The 22225-nt window shown below is 39.9% G+C and overlaps 1 protein-coding gene across 4 annotated transcripts in view; it reads right to left on the reverse strand.

The window, feature by feature from the left end:
- Positions 1-22225, reverse strand: part of SATB1 (SATB homeobox 1) — a 101594-nt gene that overhangs the window by 69852 nt on the left and 9517 nt on the right. For 2 of the 4 annotated variants that reach the window (XM_024742031.1, XM_024742033.1), the window contains exons 2-5: positions 7843-8077; positions 3791-3967; positions 2890-3016; positions 2003-2126 (exon numbers count right to left, since the gene is read on the reverse strand). In XM_024742031.1, the coding sequence (XP_024597799.1) occupies positions 2003-2126; positions 2890-3016; positions 3791-3967; positions 7843-8053 (639 nt within the window). In that variant the 5' untranslated portion in view covers positions 8054-8077. Of the gene's footprint in view, positions 1-2002; positions 2127-2889; positions 3017-3790; positions 3968-7842; positions 8078-10809; positions 11499-22225 lie in introns of those variants that run through there. The other 2 variants (XM_024742032.1, XM_024742034.1) reach the window with 2 other exon arrangements.

Genomic DNA, 22225 nt, shown 5'->3' on the forward strand with positions numbered 1-22225 from the left:
CTATAGGAATTCACCCATGTCTGACTCCAAAACCAAGTCCTGAATTTCATTTTGTCAATTCTGTTTAACATTATAATAGTTTGTATTTAATTCATTTCCCATGATAACATTAAGTAAACTCACAATTGTATTTATAAGCTATAGTGAGGTAGAGTTTATTGGCTGAATGTTGATGTCATTTAACAATTAGTTCTCACTGCCTGTTTCAATAAATACTTATACTAGCATCCTCTTCTCTGGCTCACAGTAAATGCCTTAAATCTCTGCTTTTCCAAATCAATGGGACACTTAGTAACATGAAGATACATGAGTTTCCTATACTGGGTATTTATATGTATTTTAACGCTAAGTTAACAAACAAATAAACCAGCCTTTAATTCTAGGACATTTCAAATTTTCAAATGCTGAAACTAAGTGACAAACTAGCTGGAGTTGTCTGAAAAATCCAAAGCCCCAGAGGTAAGTCACCTGCTTCATTATATCATCCTATTGATTTAACTGTGTTTAATTAATTTAAATTACTTTTATTCGATGGTTATAAATTCACATCCTGCCTACTCCAAGGGTGAGAGAGAGAGAAAGAGAAGATCAGCTAAAATGACAAAAAGACTTTGCTCTGATTTTCAAGAAACAGACACTTAACACCAGAGAATATTTCACCTGTGGCCATAGCGTACCTTAAAAGCATATAAAAAGCCATCATTAACTGTAAACGTAATTCATTTGCTTCATTCCTAGAATTGCTAACAAATAACAAAGTAAAGCTGATGGACTGTAACGCAGCAAACCTGCAATACATGGAGGTTCCATGAAACGGCAGCACAAAAGGCCACAACCTTCCTTCCAAAGGTACCCACGTATCTTCACGGCCATCACATTAGAAACACATTTTGAGAATATCTCAGTTGCAGAAATGTTTACAGCACTCATACAGTTCAAGTCCAAATGACTGACAGACTAACATGCACACTTACATTTAAAACTTGCATTGAAAGAAAAACTTTAAAAATTTAGTAAAAATCTAGTTAGACCAGCACTTCAACTATACTCTATGGCGGCATGACCTTCACTGGTGTGGGCACTGAGAGATGACATTACGACACAGTTACGTCGTGACCACATGAGCAGCCCATGAAGAGCAGGTTCACAGCATCCTTTCTTTTTTATTTGAAATCAGCTCTGCATCATCAAAAGTGATGTTTGGCTTTACATTTAGAAACAGAGGCAATCTCTCAGTAGAGTTTTAATTGCCTCTACCAAAATTCACTCTAAAAACTCGAGTACAATAATAAAAAAATCTTTGTCTCATTTCAAAAATTCCTGATGGTATGACAGACATCTCAGAGGAAAACATATGATCCCACTAAAAAAAAAAAAAAAAAAAGCTGGGGTGTGGGGGGGTAAACCAATGCCATAAAACTGGTGACAAAATCCTGATAAATAATAACTATTTAATCTTTAGTTACAGGGAAGAGATTTCTGTTTTCTGTTCTTACTTAAAAAATTTTTTTTTTACTAAATGCTATTTCTTCTTCTTTTTTTTTTTTTTGGTAATGAACAAAGTATCCAAAAACTATACTATACTCTTGTTTTACTGAGGTAGCATGGTGCAGTTTTGAACATTAACACTTCCAATGCCCTTCCCACTCACCTAGGGGGTGCCTGGAAGTCATACCACCTTTATTCCCTTAAATAAAGGCTCTCAGGACAATGTAGCTTCCAAGCTCAGAGCACTCAAGAGGAGGAATCTACAACCGAGCTAGTGTAGAGTTCCGCTGAGCTGTTTTTCCTCCGCTCTTTTCCCCAAGGGAGAAAAAGTGTAAAGGCTCTGGTTCAGGACAAATAGGGCATATTTTTGAAAGTCACCAGCGGTCAAGTCACTTTGCCTTTTGGGGAGATTCTTGCTTCCGATGCCAGTTGCTTTAGAATAGGGAACCCTATTACACCTCCAACTAGGGCTGCCCACAATGTCCTATCATTTAGGACAGGCAATGCCAAGTACCTGTGAGAGGGGGCACTCCTTGGCCAAGGAACTCTGATTCATATCCTTCAGTAAGTCCTTCAGCGCGTTCCTGACGGTGGTGTGGGACCACTGTTCTGGAGGCAGGTCTTCTAGTTTGGGGCAACTATTGGAGACACAGATTAGAAAGGGGATTATGACCAGATCGCATCCTGCTGCAGAACGTTCCTTTAAGACAGACAGATTTCATTTTGCGCATCAAACAGATGCATCTGGAGATTGCTCTCGGTCTCCTGATTGTTCCGATTAGTTAATTACTTTATACAACACATCTGCTGTATCGATGCATGAATTATACATCAGCTGCCTGTGGTGGCTATTTTTTCACGTTACTTCTACCTTCCTGCTCTGATGTGCTTGGGAAGACAATTTAAGGTGTGCTGCTTTCTCACGAGCCATGGTGAAACACGGGAACGTGGGAACACTTTCCTTTCAGGACTCTGTTCATACGAGTTAAAATGGTAAAAAATATATGTATACATAAATGAAGAAGAGCTCGGCAATAGCGAATAAGGCATTCTTTCACAAAATGTACACAGATGGCACTGTTCATGATATGCAAAAATATTTTTCTCTTAAGTAAACTTTATGTAAAATGCCTTCTTGTAATGCATCATTTAATGCACTGCACATACAAAGTCTCGTCGTCTGATAACCTGCACAGATCGATGCATTTGGGGGGAAGGTTGCTTTTTAATGACAGATTGAAGTTAGGAAAATAAAGCAGAAGGGGTAACGTAACAAAATCAATTTGGGTTAACCTTTCTGAAACACAGAGTAAATCACAACTGAAGGGTGACCAGAGATGCTTTATTTCAGATGATCAGGTAAGTAGAATGTTCTGCCCTAGAGTTGCTGTCCTGACTCACCTGTGTAACTGAATTTTCAATGTGACCACATGATACACGTCTTGAAGCATATCCGCTACTGTAGCATCAGGGGCATCAGTCACATAAGACAGTGGGACTGGATTCCACTTTCCAACCTGGATTAGCCCTATTCCAGATAAAGAGAATATGTCACTAACTATTTTACCCTTCAGATAACATATCTAGTAGAAGGTTTGTTCTTTTTCTTCTTTAATTGCCCCCCACCACAAGCAATATTGTTATTTGTTTGAATGATTCCCTTCCCTCTAAAAGGCAGGTCAATGAAAATATTCACAGCTTAGCTTTCTAAATTGTGAAATTATGTAAATGACGGTGGGGTTGTTTATTATTTTGGAAATAAAACCCCATCAATAAAACCTAGGCAGAGGCCACATTTTCCTAACTTGCAGGAAGTTCTAATAAGACATAGCTGAACCAGTTCTAAATGCCTTTACGATTTAGATAAGATTCTCTACTGCAACAGGAATCAGCATTGAAAAATACTTTACAGCCCATAAAACCATCAGAAACAGAATAAAAGAAACAGAACTAGATATTCAGTCATAAATGCAAATTGACTCTCAACAGTCCATCTGCTCAAATACGTTCCTCACTTCCTTGTGGGTCCTCAGTGGAGCAGATTATTAAGGTCAATAAGCATACTAATGATTCAGCTGAAGTAATTTAAAAAAAAAAAAAACTACCTCAACATTCCACATGAGCAAAATGTGTGTTAACTAAACCAAACTGAATTAAGCCAATTTTTTAAAGCCACAGTCTAGAAGGAACCCATGTAACACACAGGCTACAGTTTTTTGAATGGAAATATTCAGTTGCTTTCTCTGCAAGGTAAACAAAGGATGCCAAGGAATTTTTCCAACCCCACGCCTGCATTATTTACCTTTGGCCTGGGCAGCAGAGCTATGCGAATAACCCAGAGACAGCAAGGCCATTTCAATCAGCTGGTTGAAAAGCATATCCTTCCTCACCAACACAAATTCTGCATGTTCCTCCTTGCAATCGTACTCAATGGCATTTTCATAATGTTCCACCACGCAGAAAACCGGTAGCATGGTTCCTATCAAGGACACAGAGGAAAAAGAGACGCAAACCAACGATCTTCAGAAATACAGTCTGGGGGGAGGAAAAACGAAGCCGTGAAAATAAATCTTCAACACAGTGAGAGAAGGGGCGACTGTGTTTCCAAGGTAGACAGGGCACAGAGATCCAGGCGCGCACACACACACATACACCTGCCTTTATTTTTATTTTTTTAAGTTGTAAGAGAAATACTGAAACAGAATGTGAACTTGGCCCTGAGGTAACTTGGGCTCTGCTTTAATTTTAACAGTGCGTTTCCCCACCTCAATTAATGCAGAACTACCTTTTTGATCAAATCATAAGGCTGATGAGAGAGGAGCCAGGGTCTCGTCTGATCTGCTGTGAGTGGCACCCGGTGTGCAAACGCAATTCGCTACACTTGTCCTCGAAAGAACCCACCTTTGGGCTTCCTACACACTTTTGTTAACATTAAACGTTCATTGTCTGTATCCAAACAAATTATATTTGACGATAAAATTATTAGCATTTTCCTCCTTTTTTAAGACCTTGACTTTAACGAGTCCATAGAAGAAACACAAAACTTAACCAAACTGATGTTGAAAATACACGATTTCAATATGTGCATACTGTAGATGAATGAGATTTTACTCTGATGGCTACTCCTTTAATCTATCTGACTAAGAAGATATCACAGTAACCACATGTCTTTAAAATGAACAATCTTTGCTATAGCAAATGGGATAAAAATGAGAGGAGAGGAAACTGGCCTCATCAGGGCATCTTAGGATACAGGAATCTGCATAGACTTGAGGTGTTCTCTCTTTATTTTACTGTAATCCCACGTAATAACTCAGTAGCCAGATGATTAACAAACACAGGCCACACCACTGTTAGCAAAGAGGTTTCTAGAAACAGAAATCACGGAACGTGGTAGTACTCGAGGTGTTTACGCAGCGTACTGTCAGACTTCCGGAGATACACGGAAAAGGGTTAAAAGCAGATGCATCTAAACTATACTGTGGCAAGCTGCCAGGAGGGTATCAGCTTTAGCATAAATGATGACTAGGGTTACTTTAACAGGGCACCCAGGATCCCCTATTAGTCCTATCACATTAATGCCTCTATAAGCTCTGCCCTCTGGACTCACAGAATCCAACCAACTTCTGAAGGTGTCGAGTGCCTGCCAAGCACAGATAAAAATCAGGATTTCCTCCTGACACTAGGGATGCCCTTTAAAAACGCCCTCTTTGCTTGTTGCTGCTGAACAAAGCCGGCAGTAAAAGCAGCTACATTTTTCTACGTATGCACCTACCCCACAGCTTCAGTGAACTGTTCACAAGAGATTCTAGCTCTGACAAATAAACCCCTTTAGGTTTACTTAGAAAGGCTCGCAGACTCATTTGGAGGGACCCAACAGGCTAGGGATGAAAAACAAGCTGCGGAGCTTGCCAATATTCATGTCACTCGTTCGGCTGTTTTATACCAGAGAGGGAACCCATCAGGGATCAGAAAGAGACTGGGGGAGGCCACAGCAAAAACAGCAGTATGCAAACGGGTGATTTCTTCCTTGGCTGGAAGGTACTTTGGCAAAACCTTCTAAACAAATAAACAAAAACCTCCAACCCCTTTTCTTAAGGTGTGCTTTCTCAGCCCGGCCCCACTTTTTATCTAGCGCCTGTCAAACAGAAACCCTGCACTTGAAAAAGATTAAAAAAAAAAACTACCACCACCACCAAAAGGCTGTAGGAATTTTGTTGCTTGAAGTAAGCAGAGAAACTTCTACAATTAAACTGCATTTTTAAAATGTCACTATGAATGCAATGCTTAAAAAAAAAAGCACTCGAGCAGGAAGTGAAATTACTGTACTTTGGTTTCTCCTCCCCCTGTCCTGAAGTCTTCAAAGAATTGGGTTACTAATACAACAAAAACATACACATTGATTTCTCCTCTTATAGAATGATACAGACCTGTTCTGCTCTTTGCTTCTCCTGAGACCTATGAAATAACTGTAGGTTTTTCAAACTGTTGAACTATATGAGGGTTGTTTTGGACTTTATTTAGAGGGACCCTGTAAGATCATTAAGGTGGCTACTGATAAAGCGACAACAGTAGCCTTTAATTCCCAATCTAGCTACTAAACCTTCCAGCAAACTGTCACATTGTCCTCCGGATGCTGGGAGTCAAGCTGAACAGGGGACTTCTCTGAACTGATTATTTGTGTAAGCGCTGGACGAGGCTTCCAACTCCACCAACTTCATAACCTTCCAGCATGGAAAGGGGAGTGCGCTGGTCACTGCTGACTGCTAAAAATACCCCATGATTTAAACCTGAAGGCAGTCTTAGGAGCTTTTGCTGAAGGTTTATGAGCCTGTGTAAACAGCACGTCTGCCATAAGGAGCAGTGAAGTCTGTAGAATCCTTGTCTAAAACTGTCCTGGCATTAAAGTTTGCTGTGCAAATATCACATAATACCAGAGACAGCTGAAATCTCCTATTTAGGAATTTATGGAACTTACATGTTTGCAGGCGTCAGAAAGTCTTTTTTATAGAGCCCCAGTGCTTCGCAGTACAATATCAATGCACTCTGTTTGAAAAAGCCGTAATAAATTATATTTTTAATGCTCTTACCCTGGCTTTCTTAAGATGCATACATTCTTGGCAAACAATCAATAAATAGGGTAATCATGAGGAGAGGCCAAAGAATTTGCTGAAGTGCTGTTTTTCCATTTTTAATAGATAAAGATCTAACAATACGGACTGCTGTGTCTGTTCATTTCAGGATCAATATATTCTTTGTTTTCGCCAAACCAAGGAAAAAATAAATGATTGTATGATAAATGTTATGCATCAAACACAATGAAATTCCTCTGCCTGCTAACTTTATCTACTTAATATTCTTGGTTGCTACAAGACGGCATTTTTATCCTCTGCTTTAGCAAATGTAAGAAAAATCTGAATCCTATACACAGTTATTCGGAGACAAATAAAGACCTTCTAAGGCCCACACATTATGCCCAGGAGAGGCAATGATTTATAGAAACAACAGTGCTGAATGCGAAGTTATTCAACTGCATCAATGGAATATAAAATTGGTAGAAAGGAATCACACAGTGACATACCCTCTCCTTATAAACTTGCCTAGATCTGCCCTTCTCTTATCAAAAATACCCAATTACAGCAGAAGGGAGACACTAGAATCTTCAGGTTTTTCGCTACTAAATAATGAGTTTGCTCTGAAGAAAACAAACCACCAAAAAAACCCAACATCACAAAACTTTTACATCATATTGCAGAAGACTTCCATTATCTGTGAAACTGCCTTACAACCAGTAATCCTATGAAAAAGCTAGGTTGGTTCTCAAACAATGGAAATGTCTTATTCTTTTTTTTTTTTTTTAGTATTTATTTATTTATTTAGCTGTGTCGGGTCTTAGTTGCAGCATGTGGGATCTAGCTCCCTGACCAGGGATCGAACCTGGGCCCCCTGCACTGGGAGCGTGAGTCTTAGCCACTGGACCACTAGGGAAGTCCCACATGTCTTCTTCTTACTCAGGGTTAGTTTCAGCAATTGCCACCTCTGTATGCTCTACTACAATAACATCTTCTCGATGGAAGTCTCGTGTAACTGCGACAATGACATTTAATTCAGTTCTTATTGTCCACAACATCCGAAGACTCCAGTCTATAGGGGAGTAAGATGCTCTGCTCAGGCACGGAGCCTACACTTTCAAACGTGGCTGAACCTACAGCCATAAATGTAACTAACTTCAGATCAGAAAGAGAATCAAGGAAAAGAACATAACAAAGAAGCCTTCCGCCTCTCCACCCGGACACCAAGTGGCCTTGGGTGCAGGGCTTGCAGCCTTCCAGGATTTGTATTGAAAGTATTTACCTTTCCTAAGGTTGCTTTTCATCAGATGGCCCGAGTGTTTTAAAGGCACTCCCTGCATTTTTGCACCTGTGCTCCCAAGCCTTCCTCTTCCTAGTGGGCTCCCGTTCTGCTCCAGGCGGGCAATCTTGGCTGGTGGACCCTTCGGATCACTCACATTGTTAGACATTTCTGAATGTTCTTTCCCCTGAGTTGCTTCGTTCAAATGATCCATACTCAGTTACTCTCTAAAGATCACCTGCCAGAATTTAAAAAGAAGACATGTTATAATTGGGTGGGGGTCTCCACATCTCTCTCTCTCTCTGTATATATAACACCATGTATATGTTTTATCCCTGGATGCTTCTCTCTTATTTGTAAAATTGCTTAACTGGACATATAATATAATGCAGACGTTACTCTATTTCTAGATCACAGTATTATATTTCCATTCAAGGTAACAGAATAATTTGCGGAAATTGTACCAACACACATGAACGAAAAGGTAATCTGTCACCTACCAGCAAAACTAACTGGGGAGGTGGGTGCGGGTGGAATGGGCTTACTTTTAGAACAAGAATTTACAAGTATAGCTAAAGAGAAAATAAATTGTATTTATGTAGTCCCAATTTAAAAAAATTAGAAACTTAATACAGAACACAATAACAACACTTTAATCAAAGATGGAAAGATTATCACAGTCCAAAATATTAGTTTGATCTGATGTCTTTGCTTATATTTTTATATGCAGTTTAATTCTCATTAAGAAAATATATCTACATACGTATACACCACCTCAAAAGAAGGTAGCAAACTTCTGCTTTTGAAACTCTCTATTGGCTTTACAGTTAATTTGTAGAAAAACTTTTCTACTGTCAAAGTATCAAGAGTTACATGACCTGTTTTAAAGATTTAGTCAAGTCTTGTCTCAAACATGTGACTGAATCATTCCACCCCTAAGCAAATGGATAGAAGTGGAGGATTTCTTCAAATAGCCCCGGTACTGAAGTGTTACAACTCACATGTCTTAGGGTTAATATTTCGGGGTCCTTTAGTAATAGAATGCTGTTAACAATTTAAATAGCGAAAATTTTGAAAATATTTCATAATACACACATTAGATTGAAGCGCTAAACTCGCTTTGAAAAAAATCTTGATAATTTCGGTAAAACACAATTGCCAGTGTTCAAAAATAATCTCAGCATGCAAAGAAGTCAACATCTCAATTAACTTCAGAAAAAATTAACAATTATTTTCAGTTGTATTATACACTGGACATCAATTTCATACTGCTTATAATAAAGTAAGTAGTACATTATCAAACTCACTTTTAAAATACAGTTTTAACTAGCATTAATACGAACAGATGAGTAGAATTCTTTTATGAACTTTCATGGTACTTGAAGTACTGAGTTCACCGACACTAAGGGAGAGGGGAGCATATATAGAAAAACCAGAGACAATATGAGAATTATCACTTTTCTCCAGCTGTCTGGTAATTCGACATATCTTTCCCTTAAAAAAATATACATATACATACACACACACACACACACACACACACACACACACACTATACCGAAGAAGCTACTCAGATCCAGATTTGAAAGTGAGCTTGTGTTACTAGCATGGCCTTTCTGTAAGCATTTATTTTTCCCCCTCTGTTAACTGTAGATTACTTTGTCCATTATAATCAAGGAAAGAGGTGATGGGGAGGGGAGAGCAATGATAATCTGTAGGTTTAAAAGCAACCTTAAGAATGTCAATTGAAGAACTATAAAGTTAGAGAAATAATGGCTATTTATCCTTGTACTCCAGGGTGGCACACTGAGACCAAAGGTCTACCGTTGATCGAGGTCCCATCTGTTTTTGGTTATGAGGTTCATTAACAATAAATGTGCCTCTTTTAACCACTTTTTATCAAGATTACTCTTTTCCACTAATATTAAACTGTAGTCTAAAGCCAAAATTAGTGGTGATTATTAACTTATTCAAAACACGCTTTATAATGCTTCATATGGGTTACAGTACAGAGCTGCTTCTCCTGAAATTGGCTGCCTTACCCTAGAGCGGAAGATGAATTTTAAAACATATGACTTGAAAATACTTAACCCATGGGGCAATTTAAGAGCAAAAAAAAAAAAAAAAAAAAAAGAGGGGGGAGTAGATAAAAGCATCAAAGTTAATGCTACAAAACATATTAAGTAGTCATGAGACTTAACAGCGTTATAAACTGTAAAGTGTTAGATGATAATTTAGTTAATGTATTGACAATCAAAACGTCATATAGGTCATGCAAAATTGTCCTTCGAATGAATACCCACCTATAAGCAGCTATCAAACTCAGTCATCTTATAAAAAGCTCTAATTATAAAGCAAAATTACATGCACATAAAACGCCCAATTTACTCATTTAAACTCTACGCCCAAGGCTAAAGTTCACCAAACCTGAGTTTGGGATTGCAAAGAGCAACCTCCACGGGGCCCGCTGGACTGACAGCACGGGAACTAACTACAGTCTCACCAGATGCCAGGCTGAAGAGTTTCTTTTAAGTTACACATTTAAACAACCCATTTTACTGCAACGTCTGGCTGGCGCATTGAAAGCAGGCTACTTTCTCAAAACCCCATTTCCCTGTCCATAAACGAAGTCCATATACGATAATCAACGAAATAAACAGTGAACTCAGACACAGCAATTATTTCCTTTGAAAAGAGAAAGCCAAGCCCGAAATTCCGGTTTCAAGAACCTATTTTTTGCAGCGTGGGAGCCTTTTCAATGAGTTCCGTGCTGGATCGCCTCCCTCGGCCCACAGAACCTCAAAATCACATTTTAAGAGATTGTGCCCTTATCCATTCCATATGGCCAGCACGATCCAGGCCAAGCTTTCACTGTGACCTTTTAAAGAGACAAAGAAGCAAAGTACTATCTAGAAACAGAAACACTGCAGTTTTACTGAGTGAAATTAGCAAAACCGACCTGAAACTCACCACTTCAAAACTTGACAGCATATAAATAACAAAAACAAAGGTTTCCTTTGCAGCCTGGGTTCTTGAAGAGAAGTTCAAGAATGATGTTTTCTACGTCCTTTTTTTTTTAATTAAAAAAAAAAAAAAAAGCAGCAGACCTGAAGGCGACTTCCCCTGAAATTGTATTATTTTCTCTTCCCTTACCCCCGCCCCCCTAAGCGGGGGAAGGGCCGATAAACGTCTGGAAGAGTAGCCATGGGAGAAAGGGGTTAAAAAAAAAAATCACAATTCGAAAAACAACATATATGGTTTGTAAAATGTCTAACCTCAGAGAACGGGGTTTTCGATGGGGGAGGAGGGGAGAGTGGGAGGAGAGAGAAGATAAAATTGATCTGACAAGTGATTCGTTCGGGGGGGGGGGGGGGAAACCGAAAAAACAAAGCAAAACCCCTTAAGAGCAGTACACTGTGGCGGTGCTGGGGAGACGAGGTGGTGACTGGGGATTCTCTTAAAAAAAAAAAAAAAATCACTGCGGACAAGGTCTCCAGAAAGGCAAGAAAGGTTCCCCTCGCTTCCCTCCCTCCCTCCTGCTCGCTGGGGTTCTTCGGTGTGAGAACAGAAAGTCTACTTCTGGCTGTCACTTGTAATCTTATTCTCCAGGCACCCCGGAGAACGCAGGGAGGGGAAGGCCGGCTCGCCTCCCCTCCGATCGCCCCCCGCCCCTCCCCCTCCCCAACAATTGCGCCTGATAGTAACAAACCTTCAACTTTCTTCCCACAGCCTCGCGCCCCCTACCAGGACATCTACCGGGGGGCCGCGAGGGTGGGGGGCAGGAGGTCGCGGAAAAAGCCCCGGCAAGGCATTAAAATGCCACTTTTGATTCGGCCCTCGCTGACGACAGCCCCGAGGACCCCCTCCCTGCCCATGGACGCGGGGCTGGGAGCGTCGGGGGAGCCGAGAGAGTGAGGCCGAGGAAGAGGGCTGGGGGGAGGGGAGGGGGGATCGGAAGGCACCCCAGCCGCCTCCGCCGCCACCGACTCCCCACCCCCTCCCCCCAAAAAGTCGCCGAGCTCTCACTCAGCCGGAGTCCGAGGTAAATAAACAACGAGCTCCACAATGGCTCTAGGACTTGGGGGAAAAGGAAGCCAGAAACCCCGACACAACTGAGCAGGAGTTTCCCGAAAGCGAATGGGGGGGTTGGGGGTGGGTAGGAGGCGCCCCCCCGGAGTCGCCTGGGCCCCCGGGCGGGCTAGAGGGCGGCCACGGCTAATGCGGTGGCGACGAGGCCGGCGGTCGCCGGGTGGCCCCGGGAGCGGCGCGCGCGCGGCGGTGTGTGTAGGCGCGGGGTGTCGGGGGAGGAAAGTGATGGGGAGAAGAGGGGTAGGGCCGGGGGAAACTAACCACCCCACCCGCGCGCCACAAAAGCCACCGAAAGGAATACGTCGGGAGCGTAGCGGGCGGGCACCCTGGGGACTGGCGAGGCAGGGAGGGCGCACCGGCCCGCGGGAGAGCGGCCCGGGCGGGCAGGTGACGGGCGCCGAGCACCGAGGCAGGGGGACTTCAAGGAAGTGGCCGAAGGGGACCATCGGGAGGTGCAGCTCTCCGGAGAAGCGCGGAGGGTGCATAAAGCGTTTGCAGAGAAATAAAGGCCAGGGTTCCTGAAACGCTCTGGCGACTATTTATCCTCAAAGGCGGGGGAATCCTAAACTATTAAGAGACAGTGATCAAAAAAGATGAGTAAGAGCCTTTCTATACTAGTCAGAGGTAGATTCAAAACTCCGTCCCTTCTGAGCCAGGGAACACGTTGGAGGAAGAAGTACGTGGCCCACGGTGGCCGAGTGAAACAAAATTTGGGTTACTTGAAAGAGACCTGACCAGTTAGTTATTACAAAAGAACACATGCCACCATTCTTAATTTACCTCGGGCGAAAGACAAGAAAGTTGGGGTGGGTAAGAACCTCTGTTGTAGCAATAAATACTTCTGTAATCTACGGTGAATTACCCAGGTAGATAAATGGTCATTAGCACATAAGTATGATCCTCTTATTTAGATAATCTATTAAATCTAGTTCCTAAAAAAATGAAGAACATTACAGTCATGCCCAAAATAGAGAGGTTTTAGTACTAACATCTTAGAACCCTGAAGGCAGTTAATCATTAAACAAAAACAAAAATGTTATAAGAATCATTTTTCAGAATAGACTAGGAAGGAAAAGAGAAAAATCAGAGAAACATTTTGTTACACATAAAAAAAGCAACAAGTTAGCACAAGTACCGAGATAAGAGGAAAATATGCAAATGAAGCTCTTTAAAACTACCAATACACTCTTAGTGTGTACATGAGAAATCTAAGAAAAGCAGAAGGTAAAGCAGAAGATAAAGTATAGGAAATAATGGCCTCCCAGGGAGGATAAGTTTAGGAGAAACACAATGAAAATATATCATTCTAATGGCACCCACGTTTCACCCACAAAACCAGAAAGGTTAGTGAAAATTGAGGAAGGCAACAGTGAAATCTTGGCGCATAGAAACCCAAGCCTAGGGCAAAAGAATGTGATAATAAAACACAAAACCCAGCATCCTAAACAAGAAAATAAACATAAGGCAATCGTTACTAAAAAGCTCAAATGATAGCATATTTTCAAAAGTTGAAATGTGGGGAAGTATGGAGGCGGGTATTTTAATTAAAGTATAAGAAATACAGTCAGTAAGGAAATATATAAACATGGCAAAACACAGCACTGCTGTCAGAGTTGGTATTGTGGATGGATGGATGTAAACTTTTTTTTTAATGTTTGATATTCAAAAAGAAAAACATGGATAACACTCAATTATCCTTAGAATGACAATGATTTTTGCAATATGGTAGGTCAAATTAGGAATTTCCAAGATGTGTATTTTAATAGTTGCTTCAAGCTGGTGATGCCTGACATGTTCCCCTGAAACCTGCCTGATTTTCTTTCAGTAGGGACAGTGCATTCTAGCATCACAAGTGTACAAATTTACAAACAATAGCAAAATTTAAAAATAGAGAAAAAGTATAGTGGACTGCAAAAAATCATTTATCCATGCAAGTGCAACTCAAGTTGAACGTTTAAAAAGAGAAAGAAAGAGAAGGAAGACAGCTGTTGGGCAAAACAAAATTTGAGCAAAGAGAAAAGGAAACTAAAAAAGGGTGACTGAAAATATCAATATTAAGACACATTGGCATAAAATATTGTAAATGATGGTTATCCCATTATTTACACAAATAAACAAGACAAAAAGTTTCCTGATTGCCTTAGCCTCCTAATGATGTGGGGATTCAAATATTAATCTTTAAATTTGAATAGCACCTTCTATCCAGGAATTATAAGCTAATTCTCAAACACAAAACATAAAAATGTGTAGTAAGGACGGACGTGGCCTTGGAAAATGATAAACAGAATAAATGAGGATAAAGACATCTAATAATGACTTTACTATTTTTAAAAAAACAATATAGTACAATTACAAATCTGTTAATCACATATACATAACTAATTTTCCCCAAGCAATAATTTCTTTATTTAGGAACTATATAAGAAATGACATAAGTAAAATGGCACCGAGGTTTATGTCCTCCAAGTGATACAGTACACTGATGAACTTCCTATATATTATCTACCCCTTTAGAATACTCATTCTAAAATAAAGAAGAAGAAAAGAAAGGTAATTAGGAAAATACCACCTTTCCAGGCATATGTGAAAATAAACTATCATAATAGCGGGGCATCAATTTTATTCTACACAGGCATCTTAAATTTGGCAGCAAAGATGCAAGAGAGTATTGAATAAAGTTAAACTTAATAAATCTAGCTATGAAAATAGAAAACCTCAAGAACATGAAATATTGCAAGTCAAATACATGAACTATTTAACTTGTGGGTGTACGGTTAAAACAGTGCATCAGTTTTTTATCACAGAAGAAGGCACTCAGACTGGCTACACAAAGGTAGCAGAGATAAAATATTTTAACAGATGACAAGATTTTTTTTAAAGTTGAATAATAAAAGGACTACTGCATGTTTCAGATGGCAACATATTAAGATAAATGTACAGGCAGATATCCGAAAGCATTAAAACACATTCGGAGTTCTGAATAGCACATACATTTGTAATAAACAGAGAAAGTATTTAGAATTTGAACGTTTTTAAGATATGACAGCTCCGCCAGTGACTGTGTTAGCAAAGCAGTGCTTACCACCATTAGCACTTTCTAAGGACATGGTGGGTTTTTTTTTTTTCAAATTTTTAAATTCAAATACTGTTGGCTATCTCTCCACACTCTTAAAACAGCACATTTTACGTGGCATATTGCTCTTTTTGTCGTGTCAACTCTTTGTTTTTTGGCTTTAGCTGCAGGTGGTGTTTTCCATATATGAATTTCTGGGAATACGGTCTGTGTTGGCCATATAAGGATGTCTCTTTGAGCCATATGTTCTGCTGTCACGTGTCTCATTTTGTCTGTCTGGGATGTCAGGACTGATTTCCACATCGTTTCTTGAATGGACCAAATATAAATTTGTAAGAGCAGAGAGGAAAAAAGAACTGGGGCTGGAGCCCAAACAACTTTGTCAAAACATATATAGGAGAGGAAATGCAATATCCTGTAAACATCTGCACCCTTCTTCTCACATCTTATCTGTGACTGACATCATCACAACTGCATAGCTTGGGGAGAGGATCTATTTGATCAAGTTCAGAAGTTTGCAGTGTGTGTGTGTGTGTGTGTGTGTGCGCGCGTGTGTGTATGCAGCTGAATCAGATAGACCCCGCATCTCTGGAGGTCATGGCGTGGCACATGGTAGCAGCCCTACTCTGAGAGCTCTGGGTCCTGCAGTCAGCCTGACCTAGCCTTGAACCTGGGGAAGGGAAGCCGGCTCACGCGTTTAGTGAATAAACAGAACTCTTGATTAAACTTTCTGACTAATTTTACAAGAAGGTCTGGTCCCCATTTTACACTCTCATAGCCTCTGGCAATTCTCCTTTGTCACAGTTATCATCAATGAACAATGTGGATAATTACTGGCTTAATAAATATCTCCCACACTAGACTGTAAACCCTATGAGAGCAGTGGCTGCATCTTGCTCACTGCCCTATCACCAGGGATTTGTACAGCGTCCTTGCAATATTTACATTCTGAATAAATAAATGAGAGCCAAACGCTCACAGTGTCACTTGCAACCAAATTCCACTGCTAATTGCATGGACAATTCCTTTTAGAGACTGCGGAAGTGAGATGGAGTTAGCAGAGGGAAAAGTGGCTATATCATTGAAATGTGAATTAACTGAAATTACGTAACATTTACAATTTAGTTCTTCAGTCACATATCAAGTATCCAATAGCCCCATGTGACTAGTGGCTATCCTATGGGACAGTGTAGATTATAGAACACTTCCACCATCGCACAAAGTTCTATTGGACAGCATTTATCTGGAGAACTTCTATCAAAGATGACTGAGTATATCCAGGACCTAGCCAGGAGGAGTCTTAGAGGTGCTGAATGGCTTTCAGACATTCTAATCATGTCCAAATTGAAGTCATTTTCCATTTTTGTTTTTGTTTTTGTTTTGCGGTACGCGGGCCTCTCACTGTTGTGGCCTCTCCCGTTGTGGAGCACAGGCTCCGGACGCACAGGCTCAGCGGCCATGGCTCACGGGCCCAGCCGCTCCGCGGCATGTGGGATCTTGCCGGACTGGGGCACGAACCCGTGTCCCCTGCATCGGCAGGCGGACTCTCAACCACTGCGCCACCAGGGAGGCCCCATTTTCCATTTTAGAATGAGCCCATAGATCTGTAAGGTTGCATGGAATGAGAATTGGGTACCGCTGCACACAGATTTAAGACAACTTTCTAGACCTGTCTGTATGTGAAAGGATCCTTGAGTACATTTGGAATAATATGCATTTACCCCAAATGCTGCTTTCCATGAACATTTAAATAGCTCATAGGTGAAGCTAAAAACCACAGAATCACTTGCCATCCTCTCTCCCACCCCCACGTTAAATAAGCATAGTTGCCATTAGAAATGGCTTTTTTGGAAGCTTTAATGTAGATACCTACTCAAACCGGGAGGGTATCCAAACACCAAACAAATAATGGTGTACTGCAGAAAATCATAGCAAAAGGCTTGAATGTATTTCCAGAGAGATAAAGGAGAAATAATAAAGAACTCTAAATAGGGGGCCTAAGGTTTTTTGTTTTTGTTTTTTCCCTAATACATGGGGTTTCAGTTACAGTCAGACTGAGAGTGATAAAAAGTTGTTTACCTAATTAAGGTGGATGTAAACACCCACTGGTCATTTGGATTATGGTTTTAATAGACAAAGGTCAGCATTAAAGCTAAGCAAAGAAAGGCCAATGTTTAAGCTAGTTTGGAGAGAGTGGGCTAAGGGAAGTGAGCAGCCATTATAGTTGGATTCTAGAACCTGATGGGCTATCGGGTCCTTTCACCCAGAAATATTACCTTTTTTAAAGCAAGAATTGATTGGACAAATTTCTTTAAAAAGCTACCTTTCCTTCCATAGATGTCAGTGTGGAGCATAACCTTGACAGTGGTAATAATTCCATGAATTATTCCATGAAAACTGGCGTCTCTATCTAGAACTAGCTCCAAAATTGAGTAGGGAGGGGGCCAGGTTCCAAAAGCAATGCTCTTTAGACCTTCACATAGTTATGTAGCTATCGCCAAATTACCAAATTACTTAAGAGTTTCAGGTTGCCTTGTCTTCTCCCCATTGCTTCTGAGTGCCCGCCCTCCCACTTCTCCCTCTGCCACATCCTTTAACATGCAGCTGGATTGTACCTCTTCTGTCCAAAGCCTCCTCCAGCTATTAGCTACTTCCTTCTCGATGCCCCATCCCAGCCCCTGTCCTCCAGTGTGGCATTTCATATTTACATGTCTGCCCCTCCCAAGTGTAAGTCTGTCAACATCTTGAGGGTGGACTCCTGTCTGTATTCCAGGAGTGTCTCACGGTGCCTGCCCGCTCAGGGAAAGGAATCCAGGAACTGCTCTTACAAGTGAATGCTGGTGAGCATCTTAGAAAGATTCTTGCAATCTTGGGCAGTAAAGCCAGGTGCAAGATCAGAAGTTAGTTCGGTGGCTCCTCAAATCTGTTGCATGTTATCACCTGCGAGCTACTTCAACAACCCAGATGTCCAGGCTGCACCCCACTGCCACAGGTAGGAGCCAGGTATGCGGTGGTTGAGAGTTACCAAGGCGATTCCAGTGTACAGCCAAGTTTGGCATCTATTGGATTAGGTAATGTTTTGAAGACAGGAAATCAAATATACCTGCTAGGACATCCTCAAGTGAGATGAAGATCCTGGGGTCACTTGGGAAAGTTAAGGCTTTTCTAGGAACCAGCACTCACCCCCAAATTTAAGAAATATATGTGCAGGCAAGCTACTTGCTTCAAACAAACAAAAAAAAAGGTAGGGGGCAAGCTATTAGATCATTGATTTGGTGAATAAAAGTCTGCTGTTTGAGGAACCATGACAAATTAGCATTTGCGCACTTGCGAGAGACTTAACGGGGGGTGCCAGAAATTCTGTGCAAGTATATGATTTATCACCACAGACATAAGCGACTAAACACAAAATTACACGTGGAAGTAAAGTTCCAAAATCAGTCTATTATTTACTGCAGCCAGAACCATCCCAGTTTTCTCTAATTCTTTTTTTTTTTTTTCTTCAACATAGTCCAGCAGGCTTTTTCTCCCAGAAAATTTCAACCTGGAGTGGGACTCCCTTTGCAACAGTTGAAAACTGTTCAACTCATTTCTAGACTTAGTCATTGCACTTAAGCAGAAGTGAAGTGTTCACATTGTCTGTGCCCAAGAGCTAGTGGCAGGGCACCTAGCTGCTGTGTGGTACTCTCAGGAAGCTCAGGGGATTTGAATTCCAATGAAGTCAAACAGGAACTGTTCCCAATCAACATTTAGCCAAGACATATCAACCAAATCTTAGTGATGTGAATGCTATTTTAATCTTTCTCGGCTTACTTAAAGGGAAAAAGAGTTTGAGGTTAAAATAGACCTGAATCCGGGTTCAGATTGTTTTGGGGGAGAGTACCAGCCACGGGCAACATCTGATTTTGTACCGCTGTGCCCATCGCCACAAAGCAGTGGACAGGGGTTGTTCATTGGGAAGAAAAGCCACCACCAGAAACAAGTGCAACACACCTGGACAGTGATTAAATACCCCTATAATGCTTGAAATTTGTTGAAGCGAAGGAGAAGTGTAATTCAAAACTAAAGCACATTCTCTTTGGGATGACGGCAAAGATTTGGAAGAGACTGTGGCACTGGGTGCAAAACAGTGTGAGTGTAATTAAGGCCACTGAATTGTCCACTTACAAACTGCCCAAGTGGCATCTGTTATGGTATATATCTTTTACCTCAATTAAAAAAATGTAAAAACAACAAAACTAAGCAAAACAATCTTTCATCTATTCCTAAGATTGGCAGACGTATATTATCATGCCACACAGAAAAACAATAAGCTACAACACACTGACAACTGCCTCCTTGATGCCAACACGCCACTGCTTTGTCCTTACCCGCCGACAGCACAGTGCAGTCTATGCTGGATAATTAATTCATATGATGATTACCTGACCCAGGGATAAGTAACATAGATTGATAATGAGAGACCAAGATCTCACCCAAAGTAGGTAATCTGATGGTCCTCTGAGGCAAGAAAATGGTTCTCTTTTCAGATGTTCTTCTATATTCTTGTATCTTAGCAAAAGAGGAAGGATAGACAAAAACCAAACACTCCAAATATCCAACATTCAAATATCCAAACATTCTTTCTGGATATTTTTCAAATGAGTAAAAATTAACTATACTCATGAAACAGTAGACCGTCCCAGGGGAACATCTGCAGGACGCTTTTATGCAGTCCAGCCACAGAGGTAAAACAACCGTATAAATGTAGTCAATGTAATAATTTATAAACTATCTCTATATAAAGATTCTAGATCCTATTTATTAATAAAAGAGTATATTTTTTGTTATAAAAAGTCCAAAAGGCGCTCAGATTTATTTTTATCAGTCACTTTTTTGTGATAGTAATTACAATTGAAGTATTTATTTCTGCATGCAATAATTTGTAATATCATCTTTTTTTTTTCCAGTATATTGTCTGATATTCTGTTTCCTATCATCTATTCTTACTGATTTTATATTAGGGACTTTTATATTAATGATGGAGTTTTATTTTTAATGTACTGGAAATTCATATATAAATTGTATCTCATTGAAGTTCATTCCTATATATATATGTATTTTTCTGATGCATGACTAAGGAATATGATTACATAGTAAAGCCAAAGTAAAATTACATACTTATTGGGTATAAAAGCCTAAATAAAATACTAAAAAATAGTTTCACAGCATAACTGTAGCTAGAGCATATCCAGTTACCTATTTTGCAGGTGTGGCCTTCTTTATTAGTGTGTTTATTGTGGAATTTAATTCATTAGATAACTAACGTGGACTATAAATACACGTGCAACTTCCCAGCTGATATGAAGCAAAAGGTTGATAAATAATGCTGCAGTATAATTTTAAAAACAGAACTAGTGAGCCTTCAGGCTATTTTTTAATCATTTATTTTTGTTTATTCTGTAAAGACTATTTTCATTTGTATTTTTTTATCTATATATAAATACACTTGGAAGAGAAACCAACAGCATATTTATGAAAATTTTTGATGGGGACCAGCTTGTAACTGTTTTGAGACTGTAATTGCTCTAAAGATGGACAATACCCACTGTTTCATTACTTGTGCAACTGAAAAAAATACTACACATTCATATCATATTTAATGAAAATTAAACTTATCTCTCTGTGGAGGTAACAAGACTCTCAAAACTAACTTTTAGGTTCACTTTGCACAAAGGGGTTTTGTCACTAAGAATTTACAACACCGCAAGCTAGGGTAAAGGCATCTTTGTGGCTGGCATATGCTGTAGTTTCAGATATAAGCCAAGTCTTGGGGCATTCTCAATAGATTTGAAAAATCCAACTGTTTGGCCAACAACCTAGTATGAATAAATGTACGTATGATATACATATAGCATAACATGATATACACGTTCACAGATACTATTTGCATGTCATACAAGAGAATGTCACACAACTTAAAACTAGACAACCACAATTTTCATCAGAAATTCTTTAAAACCCAGAGTTAGTGTAATAGTGTTCTATCATTAGGCAACTCCTACAAAAAAGGATAAATGACATAGTGGGAAAAGAAGCGGAGAAAAGGTAGGAACCCTAGATTCAGGTCTTGCTTCTTCCTCTACCAAGTAGAAGAGTTACCCTTCATAAGCCAAGCAGAACCCAGTTCTGTACCTACAAAGTGTTGGAAAAGAATCTGATCATCTTTAAGACCACAAAAAAAAAAAAAAAAAAAAAAGAAATTCTCTGCCCTTAAATTCAATTTTAAAAATCAAATTCACTTTAAAGAGAATATAGAGATATATAAGGAAATTTCTCACATGCACATTAGATGTTTATCTATATAGGAGACAGGTGTCAAACAAACAAATTAAAAAACAAAAAAAACCCACTAAGGCAAAGGGAAACTTTAACTCACCAGATTCCATCTGTTACATCTGAATTCATGCATAATTGATTATCCATGACTGGTAAGTTCTTTTCTCACTAGCCGACCACAGTTTTCTAAACATTATGTATTAAATCACCAATAAAGTAGACTACATTTCAGAAACAGCAAGGGCAGAATAAGAATATTTTAAATGAAAAATTACATGCCAGTTAATAATAATACAGCTGACCTATGTTTAAGGGAGAGAAATTTTAATCATGTGCATATTAAATATTAATAACCTATTCTGTTATTGTTATAATAAGGTTAAGTAGGCTTCTCCATGCTTAAGGAAAGAGGGACAACTAGGAGTGCACAATAGTGCAAAAAGATACAGAGACGGGAGACAGACATAAGGACAATGTGTCAACAATAAACAAGAGGAAATGAAAAAGAAGGAAAAGATGAAGGTGGAAACTAATCTCTATGTGTCATTATGACTGCCAGAGTACTGGCAAAGAAGCAGCATCCTTTTATTTCAATTTTAATCATTTCTGAATTTTAATACCCGGCTCCTTTTGTAATTCTCCTGGCATTCCCCATATGCCTCCATCCCAGCCAAAACACCAGTGTAAATGAAATGGCAGGCAACCACACCACTGATGTAGCCTCCCCAAAGAACCTACCAGGTGACCAAAAGCAAAAAAAGGTATGTCTACCTTACATCCCTGAGGACCTCCAGCCAATTAACTGGCTGAATGTTCTCTATGTTCTTTAATTTTGCAAAGAAGGACAGCAGTTAGGTAATCTACAGATAGAGAATCATTAAAAAAAAAAAAAAAAAAAAAAAAAAA

This window comes from Neophocaena asiaeorientalis, unplaced genomic scaffold (assembly GCF_003031525.2).
Source record: "Neophocaena asiaeorientalis asiaeorientalis breed wild unplaced genomic scaffold, Neophocaena_asiaeorientalis_V1.1 scaffold154, whole genome shotgun sequence".
NCBI classification, from domain to species: domain Eukaryota; kingdom Metazoa; phylum Chordata; class Mammalia; order Artiodactyla; family Phocoenidae; genus Neophocaena; species Neophocaena asiaeorientalis.